Genomic DNA, 22459 nt, shown 5'->3' with positions numbered 1-22459 from the left:
TAATGTAGTCGATAACCGACAAATTACAGACCGGGGATCGAATAGTAATAAATGCCTGAAATGTATCCATTTAGTTTTTCCGCATCAATTCATACAAAATGCATGCAATAAGTGAATCCAAATCAAGCAACGTTATATTAACCTCTTTCAATATAGAGTAATACTAATAATAGTATACAAATGGGATTTCAACTAGCTTAAATGGAAACAAAATGTTAAGCATCGATAATTTTAAAATACAATTATAATAGCATTTGCTACACGATTTTTCCATTAATTACAAAACGCAATTGAAACGAAACTTACAAATATTTGTTACAATAAGTTAAGGCCGAAATAGAGAATTTATGTTTGTTAACTGATAAAAATTAAGTAATAAACATATTACATTTGCATCAATTATATCTTATAATTTAGTTCTATTAATCGAATTATTCTTTTCAAAATAACATAGTCAGCGGTAAGAAAATAAGAAATTGGATAATCCTTATTTAGCTGACGCGCTATTGGGTTTCTATGAATAACTATTGCAAGAAAATGTATTCTTTAGTTTTAATTTATAGTTTCGTAAACAAATATAAATAATAGATACATAAACATATTATATTGAGTTATGAAATAGAAATTCTCATATTCTTCTTTTTTTCAAAGAAATACTAATTTTTGCATTTTGTGACATAAAATCAATACTAAGAAACTAAAACTGTATAAAATATATTAATGAATTTGAATTCTAGATTTTCTCTAAATAAAAAAATATATTTCAATATTAACAATCGGAATTTTTTTTGTGAATATTATAAAATTGATTGGTAATAAAGATTATTTCAAATCTTACATAAAATTTTATAATATTTCAGTGAATAAATAATTATTTCGTTTAGACGAAACAGTTTTTCCAGAAATATGTAATAGTTATAACCAAATAATGAGTATAAAAAATGTTAGATTAGTTTTTAAATAGAAAACTCAATATTGTTTTGTTTCTTAATTGTGTAAAATGTAGTGATAAAAATAAAGCTTACTTGTAAGGTGCTTCGTTACAGGCTATTCTTGTTATAATGGCTTGCAAAGGAAGAAGTAAAATAAATCCCAAAAGATGTGGTAACACTTCTGTCCCTAATCTGTCTTAAAATTAAGGCGCTCATTAACCGCTCATCTATTTATATATAGCAGCAATGAGGGAATAAAGTAATGATTTTTAATGGCCCGACTAAAACTATAATAAACACTTGAAGACATCTTTCTTTGGCACTCTTGAAGTTATTGAAAACTTTACTGCTTGGATTACATAATAGCATATTCGACGATGAAACTTCTTTCGGAGATGTGTGAGGGTTGTTTTATACCTTCTGGGTAAAATATGTGATGGAATGATGATGGTGTGTGATGATGATGGGGAGAAAGGTCCTCGAATTCGATAGGCGTTCCTTCCTGCCGTCGAGGACAATCCGTCCGTTTCCACATATACAATGTCATGATGGCTACTGGTGGCTGGTGTCGGGGGTCCCCCCAAAGACCCCCCACACACCCCGTTTGTCCCACGAAGGCCCGCAAAGATGTACAGCGATGGAGCGCGAGGTAGGGGAGGCATTGTAACGTGTAACCGGAGTGTGTAACCCCTTGCAACCCTCCGAAGGGCCACGACGAAAGTATCCGAAGCAAAGACCCGAACTCCCCGACGGTACCATAGGCCATCACACGGATCCGGATCGAGTTCAGTTCAGTCCGAAGCGTTCAGTCGTTAGGACGTGCTTACATAACGAACACCGAGCGATCCGCTACACGCGTCAAAGGATTTACCAACGTTCGTCTATTAAAGTTTCCTTTTCTTTTTGGATAACAAAGTTCTGTGCTTACTCCTTACATCCGAAGCTTGTGTTATGTGCTTCGTACCAGTGCTCTAACCATCCAGATCTTCAACACCCTTTATTTTTTTTAATACTAGTAGTCACTTTCTGTTGAAATCACGTATTTGTTCCGCGATGGCCAAGTTGTTTGAGTTGGTGTTCGCCTTCCTGGCTATATTTTCATCCACGACTGCTATGTTCCTCGGTCACGAGCAGGACGTCGGCAGTCCCTTGAGAGTGGCCCAGTGCAGAGCCACCTGCCTCGAAAGGGTAAGTCTTCAAAATAAAACTTTTTGCAAATAAAATAAGAACTTCGACAGCAACAGCAACTACAACACCTAAGTTGCGAAGAATTTCAATGCTCTAATGAAATGCAAATTTAATTGATACCTCTCGACGGTTAATTGCGCTGCGTTTATCTTACGGAGAAAAAGATATAAATAGTTGGAGCGCAGGTAGAGAACCTCAGATGTAGACCTCGACCTCTTAGGCTACAAACTAGATCTGCGAAACTGCACACATTTATTTCATTCTCACTAAATTAAAAAAAAAATAACAAGTAGTTTACTTTATTTTTCAAAATTTAGTTTTACTTAACACATTTTTAAAGAAATAGTAAATCTTTTTTTTATAAAACAGAACATACTTATATAGAATTGCTATCAAAATCTACTCATACAAACATGTTTAGTTAGTATTTTTTAGTAAAATCTCTTTATAATAGAGATTTATTTGAAATATTATTGTTTTATTTAAAATTTGTGTTGGTTTAGTTAGGAAAACCAATTAAAATAGCTGTCACCGCAAGGCGGGTTTAAAGTTGGGACTATTCGTAGTGAATTCAATTTGCTCGCAATTAAAACCATTTGGTAGTAGGGTTTTCGTTTGTAAATTTCCTGAGTCACGCGGCTCGTGAAGAAGGGGAGTGAGCGACGAGATCAAATGGCCTAATCCCGAAAGAATTAATTGTTTCGGGGAATGCGAGATGCGCGCACAAACATTTTCGGAGTAGTTTTAATATAAAACCTTTTACGGAGGGATGAGGCGGAATTTGGAATTAATTTAGCAGAAGTCTGGTGAGTCGAGGGGATGGAGACGAGAACATGTGCCGCATCTGCGGGACGGATAAATAACGCTATGGGAAAACATGCAAGAGATGAAAAATAATATAAAAAAAATTAGAGTATATATTCTATGATATTGCATCTGGAGAGCTGTTGGTTACATTCTGCGCTTAAAGTTAATTAATTTCGTTGTAATTAAATTAACATCGCGCGCTTTGGCCCAGAAGGGCCTTTGTTTACCAGACACGAAATATCTCTTTCCCTGTTTCACTGTTGTGTCTGTGTATTCTGGCCAGAGTAAAGTTGCCAGGCATGTGCTGCCATCTGCTAATGATGGAGGCTGGGATGCAGGTTGATTTTTTTTCCGGTTTTATTTACGAAATGTCGCTGCGAAAGGAATGGAGAAAGAGATGAAGAGGAGTAGTACAGTTAGTCGTAATTGTTTTGGCCGATCAATCCCACCGTATGCAAATCGCGCTCTCTGGTCTTAATTGAAATAAATGGAAATTAGCGGTTGGGAATAATTTACTGTTTCGGAAGGATTCCTGTTCTTCTTGAGGTGCAGGTCGTAAATCAAATCGGATTAGATTATCTTCGTTTCGTTTTACTTCATTTGCTCGAAGGATTATTGCTCAATTAACGTTTCAATTTGGATGCGATATTTATTGTCCGGCTTGCGGATTTCGGGGAGGCTTTTGAGAGATGCACCGAAACCGATCGTAAAACTATCACGAGGCGCATAAACATAGGCACCTTTTTGCTACTCTCTTGCATAATGCAATATCATCTTGAGAGCGCTGCGTGCACGCTCTTAAAATCGCGCAATTTCCGATGATTTACATCGAGTGGTCTTCTTGTCAGAGTGGAGGATCGGGTAGGCTTTTGTTGCTGCGATGATTATGATGATGATGATAATAAAAGACGGTCGCGCGCGTTCTAGAGGTGCGCTCGCTTACATACATATATACCCCTGCTAGAAATGGTAATGATAGAGCAGTATCTGTAGATTTTAATAGGCATGAAACGCGTATCTTGGATGCTCCGGAGAAATTTGCATGGGTTATTAGAAGAGTCCTCGACATTTCGCACGCACACACTTTGAAACCGGTAATTTCCTTATTTTCTTTACGCAATTATACCGCAACACTTTGCGTCAACCCACGCAAACACAGACCTCACTCCAAACATCGCAGAGACAGAAATATCATTGTTTTCTCTCCTTAGGACCACCCAAAAATATGCTTCTTAGCAACAACTGAGAAATTGAGCGGTCCATGTGTGGTCCGCGGCGCTAATTACAAGGCGAAAATGCCTCTCATCTCGTTTCTCCTAATGAATTCATCCCGAAACTTCGCATTCGCTTTCCGAGAACGAAGCAGCAGCATCTCCTCACATGACGGAAAAAAAAGAGGAGCCGCCGGACTGCATTTTCCCATTCGCGAAAGCATTTTAAATGTTGTTGCCACATACGTAATCGTCGCCGATCGCTTTCCGCCTATTTCTGTTTCGCCTTATCTGATCCTCTCCAACGGTGCGACGCACTCTCCATTCCATTCTCCATTCCGGATCTTTCTCCTCTCTGTTTTCTATGTGTCGTCGTCTATATGTATCGTTAACTATAACGATCTCCTTTTTCCGACCCATTTGCGTCTCTCGCAAATCCGACGGATCCGAAATCCACCTGCCTCCGTAATCCTTACCCTTACCAGAACACAACGCGAAAACCTCACAAAGAAAAATCCATTTTGTGTTTCTTCATCCTTCACCCGCAGCCCAAATCCTATCCCATTAATATCCGAAAATAGTTTCCGCACTTAAAAACATTCAATTCAGATCGAAAACCGAACGAGATCAAGCTGCAAGTGCATTATTGCGTAATCCCAATTCTAAGTATAAATCGATTTCTTTTACTCACTAAACACTATCCAAATTTGGGGCACACGCAAATCCAGATCAAGTGCATCGTTGCGTAACTCTGTGAACAGGTATAAATCGCAAATTTCGCAATCTTTACATTTCACCTGTGTGCACAAACCAGTCTTTTCTGTTATCAAATTTGGATCGCGAGAGTTACTTGAAAACCTTGAAATGCTATTACAGATTTATAATGATTTAATTGTCTGCATCAGTTTTACCTTTCCCATATTTGGGTTTGACGTATTTTTCATGAACGCACGTATAGAGAAAATAAATTTAAAAAAAGGTCGACCGTGGAATATATTAATTGTAGGTAATTGGTATCCAAAAGGTAATTGATTCACAATAAGTGACGTTTGATTAAGGAAAGAAAGGCGAGTCGAAGGGAACAGGAATTAAGTGGAGAGAACGAGAGTCATCGATCAGGTACAATCATTAATCATCATCGTCGCGGATAATAAATGACCCCAAGGGTGTTCCTTCTTAGATATATGCTAAGTAAACATAGTGGGCTTTGTTTTCGAACCTCTTCCTTCTTTACTTTCATTCTATCTTCATAGAATACGCATTTTCAATTAAAATTAATTTGACACACTTTCACTAAATTTTCTTGATTGCGTTTTCCCCAAGTTCTATAATTATCCACGCTTTTCGTCCGGTCAAAGCGAATGCGGTTTTTTCATTGGAGGATTGATGATGGCAGAACCGGAGGTTTTTGGACAAAAATTAATTAAATTTTTCCTACAAAGTTCCGAAATCATCATCATCATCAATTATAATTATCCGGAGAAAATCGGCTGTACAATCTTTCGCGGAATGCGTTGACCAACTGTTCGATGCTTCGCAACAACAGAAATAATGATTCAGTTTTAATTAAAACATCATTTTTCTAATTCATTATTTTCAAATTTGATTTAAAATCAAACATGAAATCAAATCATGTAATTCCAAGTGCATTTAGAAATACAGAAAAAAAACCATTTAAAATGTAATCTTTTTTCTCTTGACTTGTAAATTTCGATAAAATTCAATATGCGATTTTTCATTTACAATTTGCTTCGGGATGAACTTCAATAACCGAAGTAAATATGATCTGAGCACTAAGAGAGATAAAATCTTCTATTTATCAAGTAGTTTTAAATAGCAATATAATTACAGGTATATAGTATCATGTATGTAATCTGTAATTACGTCCTGATTGGTTTGTTTGTGGTGCGGTGAATGCAAAGAATGCAGGAAGCAGTTTGTTGCAGTATCTTTGGAAAAAAGATGGTATATTTCTGGATGACATGCAGCAGGAGAGTACGAGGAAAACGGAGAGGTGGTCTGTGGTCAAATCTTTTTCCCTTTTGAACATTGTAAACTAATTACCGTCCGCTTTCACATTTCGTGGCTGCCATCCATAATTACGTTCCGATTGGTTTATTTGCGCGTTTATGGACGGCGGTCACGAGAGTGCGTTTCTCGGGAGGAACCTTTTTGCCTCTTCCCTCACCTCCTTCTTCTCATTTCGCTACTTTTCATCATCTTGTAGTTAATTCTCTTGGTCTTTGGCTTCGTGTGTCGAGGAGGAAGAGAAAAGGGATCGTCGTGTGTGTGTATGTGCGTGTTTCGCGCGAGAGTCGATTCGGATCGCGGCGTGGCCGGCACATACATATAATAGTAGCTACCTGTCCAGTTGCGACCAGTAATTTATGGCTATTGAGACCAGATCTGTCATTACCTGTACGTATCGTCGATCAACCGGTGGTGCCGTATAGCATTCAGTTATCCTGCCGTATCTCTCTCCATATATCGGCCCACATAAACCACTTAGGCTGCCGGTTTCATCTTCCTTCCTCCTCTTTCTCTCTATCTCTTCCAACCCTACTAGAATACCACAATCCTATCCCTCTCTTTTTTCTTCATTCTACCACCGATTCCGCTCGAAAATCGAATAAATTCCGCTTTCCTTAATTAAAATGGGCAGAGCCCTTCCCCTTGTTTAATCCGCCCCGTTTGCAGCAAGTTTATGCGGTGTCGTATATCGTCGGATCGGCGTCGCCACCAACAGAAGCAGCAGCAGCAAGCAGCAAATTGTCGTCCTTCTCCTTCCTCCTCCATCCACCAGTATGTACATACACACACAATAATCCAATCTCCGATTTATGGACGACAAATGTAATTTGAATATTATGCGGTCGTCGTTGCCGCCGTTTATTGTTATCACGAATAATATTACCGTACATTTCGGAATTATACATACCAATGCGTTTTATTTTTTTTACTATCAATTTCAATTAGTCCACAGTCCATCATTCCCAAGGAATATTACCATATTAGGTTCAAAATACTTCTTCAAACAGTTTATTAAATAAAATTGAGTTGTAGACGTATTGACTTTAATTTCTTGCGAATATTACTTTTTTGAGACGTCAAAAGATTCAAATCTAAAGATTATTCAAAATACTTGAAAGTAATTATTATAAAAGTATACATTTTATAATAAGATGATGATAGTTATGATTGAAAGGTTAAGGGGTATGTTTGATCCGAGGATGATCTGAGACGCCAATCCAATTAGAATCTTAATGGATGGACGATTCGGAATGGAAGTCCCCTGGATGGAAAGAAGAAGGAGGAGGCAAGCAGGCAGCGCACGTTCTTTCTTTCTCTCTTTTGGCATCGCAGAGAAGGATGAGGAGGTGGAGGAGAGAACGCGCGTTATCGTCGGGATAAATTTGAATGCGAAGAATGGGGCGCCCATTGAAAACACGAACAAAACAAGGCCTAACATGTGTTCCTTTTGTGAGCGGCTGAAATATGGCCGCCGCGTCCGTATAATTCCCATTAAATGTTAATGATACAACGGAATGTCACACAATTTAATGTAAACATGCGGTCCCCATTTCAAGTTTTGCGCAAATTCGACGGCAAAGCGACCGCCGCGCGCGACTTTATGTGATCCGAAAATTTTCCAATTTCATCCGCCGGACCAAAAGACCAGCGCATAGAAAGAGAACAATTTATATATACATACATAAAAAGGGAGAGAGTTGAAGAACAGGACGACAATTTGTTAAATAAACGCAGTCAGCCGCTTTATACGTCTTTTAACTACCTTTGTTCTTGCCTCCGCTCTTCTCCATCCCTCCGAATGGCCACAAGGAGGCTTTGTTTTGCTTACAGCTCGTTTCGCGGTTGTGATATGAACCTCCATCCTCTCCGACTTCGAAAACGTTCCTCCTTCCTTCTGCTGCTGCTTTGGGTCTCCCCAAAATGCACACGCACATAAACATTCAGAGACAGACACACAAAGGATAATTCGCATCTGTCGTTCGTCCCTTTGATGATGATTTCTTATACACACCCGCATCGGACACGCACAGAAGAGGACGTGCGAATATGCATATACAAGCGCTAAACTCGTTAAATCATTTGCCCCGTTTTCCCTTTGATCCCTTCCTCACCTCCACCCCTTCGAAACGCGGATACATTTTCGCTGTTTTTATTTTTGGTTGAATTAATTTCAAACTGCACCAGGAGGGATAATGGATTTTCGGCCAAAACATCCCCATCTCGCTGCAAATCCCCTCTTCCGAAACGCACGCAAATTTCCGATATGCTTCATTAAACATTGTTTAATGGATCTCCCACCACTCCCAGCGTGAATTCATAAACATTTTTTTTTAAATTTATTATTTACATACCTTTTTTCTCTTTCGAACTATGATCATATATTCAACTGGTTTCAAGCATATATTATCAAGTTTAAGTATTCAAGAGTAAAATAAACTTTGACATTGATAAATAAATATACTGCAGATTCATAAATACAGTTTTAGAAATCAATATTAATTGCTAAGGTCTTGATTAATTATAATTCTCCATATTATCTTAAGTAAGCAGACTACTTATTATAGTTCAAAGAAGATAATTAATATCTTAAATTCTAATTGGAATGGACACCTGAGTTTCGCTTGTTAGAAGGTTCCACCTTTCTATTTAATGACTGTAATTGAAACATCACATTAAATCCTAACATTTGGTTTCCGTTTCTCGGTCCCAATTGCTAATTGGAACGGTATATCCAAAGTGCTCGCATATACTCACAAAAAAAATGTCCACCGCCACCTCCGGATTTCCACGTCGAAGGAGCTTCCAGTGCGTTCTTCCCTTCTCTCTTTATCTTTTCCTTCTGATTGAGGTGCACGCTTGACGCAAAGCGAAACCGCAACAATTTATGGCGTACTCCTGCGGAATATAATATCGTCGAGTCGTGCAGACGAGCAAAAAGCAAAACGCCGTAACGGTCCAGGCCTCTCTCCCCTTTCTCTCTTCTCGATCCTCTGGCTTCGAAGAGTGTGTGTATGTGTATGCACACGTCGTCGTCGTCTTCGACTTCTTTCGCTTTTTTTTTAATTTTTTTTTCCTTCCATTCGCCAACTTCGAGAGAATGCAGATTCCATCATCGTCTAATCAAGAGGCGCATTCACAATTAACCAATATTTTCCCGAGGAAAGTCGAAGCAGCGCACGTCGACGTAAGCGGATTACACGGTTTTTGCATAGCTCCGCACCGAACGGCAGATAATCAAAGTAAATAAATTTCATTAGTGCTTACCCGTTGAACTTCAATGTCGTCCTGTCTCTAGAGCTTAACGTCCTTCCATCCTCCTTCAACGCATACCCACGATTTTGCGGATGGCTGGAGGAAGAGCGACAGGCTTGAAGAACAATTCCCATATGCGATCCTATCTTATAGTCTCTACAATAAAAAAAAAACAACCCTCCTAATGCGCTCACTTAGCATCCATACGCATCCATAAATAATTAAATTCATATTTTATGGATCTGTTTCCAATACACGATTGAAATTTATTCACGATGAATAATGAATAGAGTCATAATGAAGCCCCATTTACACCACTTTTATTGTCCTATTAAACCGAATCTAAATATTGTTATAAATATGCAACATCTAACGTTAATCCCAAAACAAATGTTTTATTTATTAATTATATTCTATAAACAAACAACATTTACATAACTCAATTGAAACGCATTAACATTCTGAAATATGCTAAACTCGGAAGCGCCATTAACTCGTTTATCGATTATCCATTACAATTTATTATAATTTACGAAGAGACTTTCAAATTCATTATGAATTCCATTTGAAATGTGGGATGCGCTTCTTCTTGATGGACGATTTAAAATTAAAACAGGAAAATGAATACAAAAATAAAAATACTTGAATGTGGCTTCACGTGGAAAAAAAAAGTATGAAGAAGTTTATGATATGGTGGAAGATTCACATCGTGAAATCTCTTAACGAGTGTTTGATGTCTAGAAAACGAGTTTACTTGAATATTAACATCGCGCGGCGGGAAGCGGATATATCCGTGATGTGCACTTACAAATTTCGTTCGGCAATTAGAGCGGATCGAGGTGGTGTAATAAAAGGAGCCAAGGAGCCGCCGGCGTTTACCAAAATTCATCCTTTAAAATGAATTATGTTAATTGAAAATCTCCGTTGCCGAGAAGACATTCGAGTTTATCAATGGCGTGCGTATCATTTCATTTAAATGAAGATGAAAAAATGTATACGAGTAATCATTTTCCTTGGCTACAAATTACCCAAAAAGTTTCACTTTACCTTTTACTGTTGAGATATAATAACGCCTTTTGATTACAGATGGTTTTTTTTAATACCGTCATATTTTTTTAATAATAATTATATATTATTAATGCTTCTTTGATAGTTTAAGTAAATAATATATCCATTTAAAAAATATCTAATTGAACTGTTGGATAATAAATTGAAGTTCATTCTTAAAATGGAATTGTAAATTTTATATTCGCATTTGGCTTTTTGATTTAATTTTGGTATTGAAAATTAAATTTGTGGAAGAGCGAACAGGAAAATGAAGAGCGGGACAGAGGAGGGTTGATCACGGGCAAGTGATCTGCAACAAGTGCATTGTGATTTTTGATTGATTATAATCGGTAACAAAGGCCCAATTGAATTGATGAGGACATTCATATTAAACAATGAGGATGCGAGAGTTTTGGAGTTGTGTGTGGGTCGCGAAACACACGCACTCCTCGCACACATCTACACACACACGAATAACAAAATGGGATGGATGATGATGATGGGTTGGGATGCGATGGAATGGGATGAGAGTATTCATTCTGCTGTTGCAGACAAAGTGAGAGTGTATGGAATATATGCATGGGGAAGAAAAAAAAATGTTTCACAGCTGGTCGCGGAATTCATTAGGGTGACATTCTACACGCCCAAACTATCTTGAACATTATGTATCGAGGAATATGAATACTAATGCGACTTGGATTGAGCGCAATCTCTTTTCTTCTCTTCGGTCATTCATTTCTTCTTCTCCTTCGGTTATTGTTGTTGTTCCTGAAGTAGAGAGGAAAGGAGAGGCCATATTTCAAGAGAACGAGGCGCATTCGGAGAGCAAATGGATTTTTAATGATTTCGTCGATTCGACGACCGTGCGTGTATTATGAAAAGTAATTTTCGTTCTGCTCGGCCGAAGGATAATAAACATGATGATGATCAAAATGATGATAATATTTGCGGCGCGAATGCAGCGGCAATACAGCATCCTAGGATTGCTTCTCTCTAGGATTTCTGCTATTCTCTCCGCATCCAAGCGAGAGAAAGGACTGTTTTGCTGCTGCTGTTGTTGTAGTTGTTTAATGCTGTGGCGGATGTTGCTCTGGTCTCCTCTCTTCTTCCAATGTGCAAACTGGAGTTGAACTGTCAGCGGCAGGCATCGCGCCCGGCCTTATTAAAACTTTAATGAACTTTCGCCCACGTAAAACCTCATAACTAATAACGTATTCTTTCCTTCTTTTTGCAGTTTTCCAACGACGGACCTAACGGTGAATCGATGTGCCTCCAGGGACCCGATTGTTTTATGGTAAGCAGAGGACGAACAAAAAACGATTATTAATTCGAGTAGCTAATCTCGGGATTCCTTCTACATATTATTATTAACCGTTTTCTCTACACTTTTATTCTTCCTCCTTTACTCTATCTTTCTCTCTCTTCTCCTTTTCATTCGATGCGCATTACGTGGAAGGAAACTTGAATTACCTCAAGGCGGCACCATTTTGTATACGCTGTATACAGTATATGCATGTGCTCCGCTATAATTTTCACCTCCGCTGGCTGCCGTAACAATGTTCCCTTCGTCATTTCAGCTTTTTACCTTCTTTTTATGGGGGAAAAGACTGCAATTAAAAAGATATTTGGTCTTCACGACAATACGACCACGAATTCATAACAACAGTTCTATCTTTCCACAAAGATTTTTTTTCAGTAAACTACAATAAAGTCTCAGACTTCACTTAAAATTAAATCACAGAGATATATAATACAAACATATTAAAAAAAATATTTATTTTTCTTTAAGTTTTCATTCTTTAATACACTATCATATTATAAATGTAATATAGTTAAAATTGCGAAATATTGTAAGACAATAAAAGTTACATTATAAAAGTTTTTTAATGGAGTTGTATTAAAATAACCTTCAATGTCCTTGCTATTTGATTTCATCACGGGCAAAGATTGAAAGCAGGGATGAAAAAAAATATATACGATGAGGTTATTGGGTCTTGATCCGATCCGGTAGTCTATCAATCTTGTTCATGTCGTTTAATGGAGTCACCCATTTTCAAACTTTTATTCGTTATACACTAACCTTCCATCATTATACTCTATTTTATTTAGCATACATGAAATATATTTAATATTTGAGACTAAATTGAAGTGTTATTACTCTAGCGACTTGGGGTTTCCAAAATTTTAATAAAGTGGCTCTAAAAAACAGGTGGGAAAAGAACAACAAGAATGGTTCCCATAAATCATGCGACCGAAATTTTACGACACGATTTTTATACGGGGTAAACATTCTTGTGTCTGAAGGGAAAAAGAGACATTTGGACATCTTTATGAATTGGGGGTCGGTGGGGTGTTCGCCATTAATTTGGGAGCTGCGGGGGTTAAAGGTGACAGCGTCGCTGCTCCCGCTACGGGACGTCCATGTTGTCTCTCCTCTGGGTTCCCTTCTGGAAAATCTACCAATTTGTCAATGCACGAAATGCGAAGACCCGATAAATCAACTAATTACGAGCCGTTGGTCGGAGGATTTAATAGTAGCAGCACGTTGCTGTCTGCCCCTGTTCTTCTGATCTCGATGGAAGCAAACAAAAAATATTGTCATCTATGTATAAAAAGTATTGCAGTATCGGTTTGTGTCCGTCCGTCTGTTCTCTTTCTGTGTTTTATGTATTGATGTATATGTATATATATTTATTGGTGGGTTCAACAAATTGCAGTGACCGTGATCGTGAGCGGGTCATTACCTAATACCTCACGATCGGCGCGGCGCGCCGTTCCATCCGTGAGGGCTCGCGCCTCTCTTGGGGCATGAGGTTCACCACCCACCTCAGCCTCGGTTAGATACGATAGATATAGTATTTATATGCAATAAATCCGTACACATGGCCCGTAGATACCGGCAGTACTACTGCTTCACTTCTTCTCCCTTCGGTACAGAAAACGTTTGTCTCTTCGCCTTGATCTTCCTCCGCTTCCAACAACCCTGGGAATCGCGAGGCTATGACCCCGACGATAACACATCCACTTCACTGCACACACAATAGACGCATTGTTACATCGAAAGACCACCAGATAACGAACCCTCTCTTCTCTTGCCTCCTCACTCTCTCTCCTACCCTCCTTCATCATCATCAGCTATATATCGCATTACGCATTGTGCGAATGGTGCCGATTTGCGATTGCGAGCATTTTTGGACGTCCGATGCTAATTCCGAAACACGATATTTAATGTACCAGATCCCCGCTATCAATTGCGCATTAAATTTTGATCACTGTCAAATAGGGGTTTAACGTACAGCGAATTTGCGACCCCTTCTCAATCTGATACCCAACATCCATACCGAATGTCTATACATTTGATCTCTTCTCTTTGAATACAGCCAAACAATACATTTTCTACTTAAATAGATTGTAATAGATGTATCTTTTATCAGATAAACCTACATCAACTAAATGATACAATCTGAACATCCATAATACAATAATTTTTGATTTACGAGTATCTAGTAATTACCATTTCAACAATCTAAATTAACTTCATATTCCTTAATAATCATATCAACAAATGATTTTGTGTCTGCTTTTACAGATTAATATTTATGCGTTTCATTATAAACATATCTAAGTTATCCTCAATAAAATTACATTGTTCAAATATACTAATGATTGCACCCCTTAATGAGGTGATTAAATTTACTTTTGAGCTATCAGTAAGATACGTAATGATATGAAACTAGCTACCTGTCTTCTTAATGTGAATCTAATTATATTAACTTTCTCCCCTTAGTTCGCCTTTACTTTTTTTTTCATCTACGTCCACTATTATCTCGCCTTCATCTACCAAACAACTTTCTGTTTATCAAGCCTCTGAAGATAAATTAGATGAGAGGAGGGTATATTGAATTTTTGATCCCCTCCGTAATTAAGCCCTTTTTCTGTTCTCTTTCTCTCTTTACTCTTCTTTTCTTCGCCTTTTCCTATCACTAATGAAACTGATAAAGTGGATCTCACAAGGAGTGAGAGAAAGTTTCTGCAGCCCCGATGGATGAGCGAGTTAGTATGGAATTTTCCCATCGTCGAGTGGCGGAGGAGAGTATTGCGAGCAGCGTTGCGTGTAATTAAATAAACGCATTTTCCTAGCGTTTCCTTCTCGCCCCTTCGCAGCAGTGCACTCAGTGCCTCCGGAAAAAGAGGGAGTCTCGATAAGGAAATTTAATCACTGAAAATCCTACACACACAACGCAACGCTTACATTTACAAGCAACGTCCTTCAAGTTCTGGTTTGTTCAGATAGTAGCGACAGAAATAACCGTTGCTGTTATCAACTTTGCAAGTAAATGATTTAAAAAAAAACTAGTTATTTACTTGTATTCTGCTATATCAATAAAAGGAGTGTAACATCGCAGAATGAGTCACTCACTAGTAACGGGAATATTTTAATCGAATTCGTTTAGCGCACGAAATTGAATCACCCAATGTTGAGGAAGAGGGTGCGTTTTTTCCTCTTTGTTTCGTGTCTCCTTCTGTGCGTATATTTTATGCGTATCTTTAGGGCCTCGCGTGTCGATCCCTTGAAATCGAATCGCACAGTCTTTCACCCATAGATCAACGTTGATCTCGCGTGATACCGGACGGACCGTTATGCTACACACTACACCAAGAGGGGGACTTTTTTTTTATCTTCCCAAAGTGAATAATGTATGTGACCCGTTATTAGCGTAGATAAAGGATATTTGTTAAATTTAGTGAAAATTTCGATTTATTTTTTTTCTTTTCAATTTTTGTTTTCGAACTTGCGTCGCAAAGTTTACAAACACAGACGTCCAATAAACCTGGCGCCTGCTGCACACGCTGTTATAGGGAATCGTTTTTAAAAAAAGAAAAAGTCTAAAAAGAAGCAGCAACGGCCGTAAAGTGCGCAGTGTTGATGCTTAATGAACACATCGTAAAAAGCCGGAGTCTAAACATCTGGATCGAATTTGCCCCGGGGAGATTTATGTGACGCGATTTGTGATTAATTATTTCGTACGGATCGGCGATGATGTACAACAAAAGGAGCAGCGCCAATTGGATTCCGATCCGGAATGGCGAAATGTCTTTTTGATGGAACGAAATGAGGAGAGGAAGAAGAAGAAATAAATAAAATGAAATAATAAAAGCAAAAGAAACTTATGTGAGTGTGTGTGAGAGGAAAGGAAGAAAGAAGGATTCGTGCTTGGCAATATATAATAAATTCGATTACACGGCCGATGTTTTCAATTTATTTCCTACGTGCATGTAGGGACAGAAGAGGAGTCTGGAGAAGAGAACAGAAATAAATGAAACACAAACTACACATTAGGAGGGCCGTGTCTGTGTGTGCGAGTTGTTCGTTTTTTTTTATAGTGCATCATCTTCTGCTTAACGAATTTAGAAACGCGGAGGAGAACAGCATGTGGAGATGAGGCATACATAAATAATTACAAATATACACACTACACGACTAATTTAGGAAAGATTCTTCTCCGCTCGAGCGCATAAATCTTTGCGACGGACCCGGGTTTTAATTTAATAAAGAGAAGGATTGTTTCTTATCCCGATGGGTCATCAATCTTAATTCCAAACTGTTATTGTTTCTAATTCAATTGACAAACACGGACGGCCGGCCCACATGGTCGGAGATTCCACTTGGATGAACGCGTGTTTTCAATAGAATGGTCCGTCCGGTCCAGGTGTCAGCTTTTAACGTGAAAAAGCATATTTCATAAAACGATTGTTGCTGCTTTCGCTCCAGGTATATGCATGCATGCATATGCACATTGTTGGGACAGGACGATCCTTTTCCATTGTATGCTAAAAGCTGCCGATTTCGTTGGCGAGGTCGAAAAGGGGGGAAATCAATTATTCTGATTGTATATTAGATCGTGATGGGGAACGACCTCTTGAGTCAGTAAATTAAATAAAAGTGAAATTATAGTACGCGGAATGATTATGGACAGGTAGTGTTTAGTTATTTTATAACCTAGCTAATGATAGGCCTTGTGTGTATGTTACATCTATACGCTAGAGGAAGAGGACACGGAGAGCCTTCCTTCTCCTTCGAATTATGTTGGAGGAGTAGAAGAGCGAAGAGAATAAGAGAGAGAAAGGACAAAGGAATCTGGCGATGTTCGCGAAGGGTTGAGGAAATATTAAATCGCAATTACAACGATGTCCTCTCTTTCTCTCGTTCCCTGGGTTTTAATCTCGGCGAAATCGAGTCCCGAGGAAAAGAATAAGAAAATAATGAAAGGAGGAATACAGCCCCGCGACGGGACAACAATGAGTCTGTTAACCGCGCGCGGAAAGCCCTCTATCTCTCTTTCTCTCGCTCATGATGGTCTGCTTCTTCTTTAACTCTTCATCCAACAACAAGCACAAGCAACCAACCAACCTTCCTCCTCCCAACCGTTCATTTCAGTTTTTGTTGGCCTCCTCTCTCAATGCAGACGTTTAGGTAAATACAGGCTTTGATACACAATAATGAGAGGTTTAATATACTTTATGCGTCTAAACGAGTATCTTTACATCCTTATAGCTTCATATTCTCGCTCTTATATCCGTAGGGATTGTAACTGGGATATATCAACAACGGCACTCTCATACACAACACACTGAGCCCCAGAACCACACACTCTAATGAACTGAAATATTTACACAATCATGCCCACCAATCGCACCACATAACATGTCAATTCCATATTATTAAAGCAACAGCTTGGCCACGGAAGAAAGGCTCAGAAGGCCGAAGAGAAGGAAAAAAAAAACAAACAAAACAACGAGAAGAACCGCGTTGCAACAACATAAAATGAAATCATAATAACGATGCTGATGAGAGCAGCAAAGCCATCATCGTAATAAAACATCCACCGATAAAGTTGGAGCTGACCAAAAACTCCTATCTATCTCTTTCACATTCTCTCATCCTCTCCTGGGATGGAGAGAGGATAAAAAAGGGCCGAATGGAAATCACGCCGGACCCCAAATATAATTACTGTAATTTCGCCTCTGACAGTATGCGGGCCATATATCAACATTAAAACTTGAAAAATGCATTTTTAATACCGCAACAAAATATTCACCAAAATATACACCCCGAGAGATCGCGATTTATAGTCCATCCACGACAAAAACAAAAGCCTTTTTTTCTGCTCGCTTATTAATTATGTTATTTATTTCTTCATCGATTGCTACTTTAATGTTGAGCTTTCCAAAATTCACGACGTAGCTCCAATTACTTTTCTCCTGCAGCTTCTGTTAAAAAATGTATGCACAGACAGTAATTCCGTTTTCGGAAATGAATTCATCAACAATTCAAGCACGCAATCTCGTGGTTCCAATCTAAAACAAGGCCAAAGTTTAATGAATAGTTAAAAATATGTTTTTCCCCAACTACTTTTAATCATGTAATAATAGTAAATGTGATTCAAGTAATTTTTGTTGAGCTTTGCCTCATAATATACAAATGGGAAATGGAAACGGTTTATATATGCAGATTTTAAATTATAGTTCTGAGCGAACGAAACCTTTATTAAATAGAGTAGTACTACCGGCGTAAAGCCTCTGCACTCTACGGCGCGGATTGCGCATGCAAATTTAAATTGAATGCGAGATGAAAACCCGGATAAGAATAGAAGGTTTATAATTTTGGATCGCACTAATTATATTCTCGTTGCGGATACTAGTTCAAAGCGTGACCCATAACTCGAAGGGATAGCTGTTTTTCAGATTTTTCTAAAAGATTTTTTTTGTTTGTTTTCAGTGCTGGGAGAATTGCGAGCTGCTTCAGTCCAACTTCCAAGTCTGGGGCGCTATGTGCGAGGAGAAAGAGATATGTGTAAGTATATATACATGAGATTACGAGGAATTTGACTGTTGCCTTTTTGTTGTATTTTACTTTAATTCCTTTCGCGATAATGGCCTCATTGTGCGTGTGCGTGTGTATGCAACAATAAAAGGCCTTGTGTGTTTTGCGCGCGAAGGATGAAGAAGAAATGTCTCGTGGATTCCTGTGTATTATGAAAACATTAACGGATTACGGCCGCTTTTGCATAACGTTTTCAAACGGAGGCGATCCTCCGGACCCTAAGATTAATGGATTTAATTTAATATTGTATAAATAACTCACCCCCTCAGCATCTGCGTTTCTCTCTCATTTTTCTTTCTCGCTCTTTCTCTTTTTTGTATTCGTTTGTTTCGGTATTGCGCCCTCCCCGTCTGCTCACATTCTCCTTTCGCGTAATTAAAGTTTCATTCTAATTTATGGCCGTTATTAAATCAAGTTCTAATTAAGCACGCGTATAATGCGACTCGCGATTCCGAGGCATTAAAAGGTTTGTCGTGTTCTCCTATGTTCCCTCTCGACGTGAGTTAGAGAGAAAGAGGCGAACAAAAAATAAAGTGTAGAGGCAAGAAAGGAGAAAATGTAAATAAAAGTCTTTTTTACGGTGGTGTATTTGAATTCTTCGTAATAAAGGTCGCTTCGCATTTATTTTATTTTTATATATGAAACTCAAAATCAATATTTTTCTACTTGGGGCCATTATTTACCTTAGGCAAATGATAAGAGTGGGTGTAGTTGATGAATGCGATTGAGACATGCGATGAAGGAGATGCAGTTTAGAAAGTGATCAGTTGCGTTGTTATTTATCTTACGGTTTTGTTTGGTTTTGCTGCGAGTAACCATCTATCTGTATGCGCTGTGATGTGTTTACAACCCGTTTTACTCTAATTGAGTTCAGGTGTTGTGTGGCCGTAATTATACCGGTTCCGAGCCCGTTTTAAGTCGTAAATTTAATTATCGATTTATTGTTGCAGTTCCCTGGATGTCAGGAAGCCTGTCGTTTCCATGCGGAGGCGTCTACTAGGGCTCAACAGACGCAGCCCGTGATCCACACGAAGGGCGAAGGTGTCATCAGGGTGATGGGGGCATTGGCTAGATGGCCGAGACCCTCGTCGGTCAGTCTTACCACGCCTCTGGTTTACGTAGTCATGAGGAAGTCGGTTTCGGGCCCTTGGCGTCAGATCATCCAAACTCTGGATCTTACAACGCGCGTTCCTCTTAACTCCGATCAAGGTGGTTCGATGTTGAGGGTTTTGGTCGTTGATCCTCAGGGCTTGGTTACCATCTACAGCCCCGACGATGTTAACGTAAACGATGGAAAGAAGAAAAAGAAGACCATCAACACGGAAATCAAAGCTACGACAAGCAAGAGCATTTCGAACGAAGGTTGGGTGTTGCGTGAGATTTCTCTGATCCACCAGAAAGTTTTGGTTATTGGTGAGATTGCCTGGGAACCTAAAACCAGCCGCGGTGTTTACTTGGTCACCTGGGAAGTCGATGGCGGTGGTTTGAAGGGTAACCTGTTCACCGACTCCACTTGCGTTACGTTATCACTTTGGCCCGATACCATCTATCACATCCAAGTCGAACTCGTGTCGCACACCCCGGGCGTAGAAAATCTCAAATCGGAAATGATGGATCTTGATACCGGAAGAGCCTTGAAGGTCTCCACAGAAAGCCAAGAGGATTTGAACAACATAATCCCTGATGACCTCGAGGACGTCGCCTACGATTCGCAACATCTTCTGCCCATCCTCGTTAGCAACTGGAATAGTGTTGAGCTGGTTATGGGAACATGCGCGGCTGTCATTCTCTTCTGTGTAGTCCTTGCTTTGCTTTTCTGGAGGTGCCGGAGGAGGAGCGGCCAAGCCATCGACAACATGATCACCGGATCCTCTTCCATACGCAGTCACAAACTCGTCGAAGAATATACAGGTAATTTAATATCCCATCCGTAACCAACGATGAGAAGTGTTTCTAACTGCTGTTCTCTTCTCTTGCAAATTATAGGATTTCATCCGATTATGACCGTTGTGGGAGCCGTGAACGAGCGGACGGATTGCGGATGCAACGAGGAAGAGCTCAGAACGCCTCCGGAGGTGTCTTTCAGCGGTGCGGCCAACACAACGCTCTGCTCCAAACAGACGTGGAACGTTCAGGTGTGACGCCATAGCGACACCATCAAGCTGTCCTCCAACATCGACGAGATCGAAGATTATTAATCAGAGAAGAAAAAATCGTGCAACAACAACAACAAAAATGTTTCTAAGTTCCTAAAACAGTGTTTTTTTTTCGTCGGGCGCTTACCTTAGTGCGGAGTTTCCTTTCGTTTTTAATTTATTTACAAAATAATCATCAATACGAGGGAAAAAAAGAAAGAAAAAGTATATTTATGCGAAATTAAAAATTTCCAACAAAAAAAAAACGAAGATGACGACCGAGAGAGATCGAGAAGAACTGAAAGAAGTGTCTGTGTATATGTGTAAAAAACTAGTCTAATCACTTTATTAATTACTAAATCGAAGAAGGATGAACTGTGGTGGAAGGAAGAACTGCTGCCAAGTTATGATCGAGTGGGATTACCGCGCGTGTGTACAGAAGAATGAATGGGAATGAAGTTGAAGTGAAGTGCGAGATGATAGTGTATAATAGATGTATAAAAAAAAGAAGATGGAAATCATTGTGTAAATTTTAATTGGTAATTGATCTTCAGACAAGTAGCGGGAATGATGATGAAGCGAAAGAAAAAAATAATATAAAATAACTAGTAGTCTGATTACGTGTTTATATATATATATATATTAGTTAGCTTCGGAAAAAGAAAATGTGACAAAAAAAATGATAAGAAAAACTTAAGCTCTTCGCATCGTCTCTACTACTCCCCCACACTTTTTGAAATAATGGCCAAAATAAACGTAATAATCATTGATTTATGTAATTCGCTGTTTGAAAAAAAGATATCATGTTTATTTTTTTTTTCTTTTCAAGATTCATTATTATTTCTCGTATAATAGTGTCTTTGTTTTGCTCGCTAGTAGACGTGACGTGAAAAGCCGTCGGACGCCCAAAACAGACTTAAACCCCCCCTCCAAATCCTCAATTATTATTACAACTAGTTTATTTTGACTCGTTTTATTTTCATTCGATGTTTGTTTATTAAATCAATTTTGTTGTAAATATAATTATTAATTGTATTATAATTATCTATTATATATCATATATAAGTTATTTTTCTATTAAAACAAAATGAACGAAGATGGAGTTATGAAACATGGTCTTTTTAGTCAAGGATTCCATGTCCGGATGTGTACATATTGATTAATAATAATAATTATTATCATCAGTGGATAAAATCAAAGTCGTCTATGTTGTTTCATTTTACAACCCACACATTCACATCCCCTCATTTTTTTTAGGAATAAATATGTGATTTCTTTTCTGTGTTTACAGTAAACTAATCGACATTATAAATCTATGCGCAAACGTGATATTCTTATACGAAACGAGTTCGTGCGCATACGCTTTACATTACATATCACTGACAATTAGTTGAATTTGTGTTTACAGGATATTTAAATTATTTATGTTATTATGAATACATTTCAATTGTAAATAATTGAGAAAAAAAATGTATCAGACAATTTTTAGTTAAAAAAAGTAAAATGGTGCAAATATCTGTAATATTTTTTTTTTAATAATTAGTTATAAAATTATCTTTTAAAGAAGTTTAATTATTTAATCTAAATATGTAACTTATTTCTTAGAATACTTTTCTTGTGCGAGTTGTCTTTTTAGCACTATTTATTGTGTTTATGAGAGCTGTTACTGTTTATAAAAGGTCTGCGTTCTATTTGTTCCGAGTTAGTAAAAGGTACCGGTCTTTTATCCAGGTAGTATGAGCAACTTTTAACGTCCCGATGAAGTAGCGACGACTAAAGAAGAATAAAGTAAATTTCTTGAGAAATGGTCGAGAATTCTTGTTCAACCTGAAGAGTCAACAGCTGATTGTTTCGGACGGTCGTTGAAAATGTGTGATAATATTCATTGAAATAAAAAAAGGATAGTAAAGAGTGTGAGAGCATCAAACACGAAGAAATAAAGAAAGAAAAAAATGGGAAAACGAAGCAGAA

General features: G+C 38.3%; 1 protein-coding gene across 1 annotated transcript; it reads left to right on the top strand.

Annotated features, from left to right (window-relative positions):
• The first annotated feature begins 1706 nt into the window (after positions 1-1706).
• Positions 1707-21449, top strand: LOC108568386. The gene is made up of 5 exons (XM_017929451.1): positions 1707-2120; positions 11703-11762; positions 18249-18323; positions 19304-20264; positions 20340-21449. The coding sequence occupies exons 1-5, from the start codon at positions 1986-1988 to the stop codon at positions 20492-20494; spliced, it is 1386 nt and encodes a 461-aa protein (XP_017784940.1). The 5' UTR covers positions 1707-1985; the 3' UTR covers positions 20495-21449.
• Positions 21450-22459: the final 1010 nt, after the last annotated feature.

Source organism: Nicrophorus vespilloides, unplaced genomic scaffold, assembly GCF_001412225.1.
Source record: "Nicrophorus vespilloides isolate i.1.1-1 unplaced genomic scaffold, Nicve_v1.0, whole genome shotgun sequence".
NCBI lineage: Eukaryota > Metazoa > Arthropoda > Insecta > Coleoptera > Silphidae > Nicrophorus > Nicrophorus vespilloides.
This window is presented reverse-complemented; position numbering and strand designations above follow the sequence as displayed.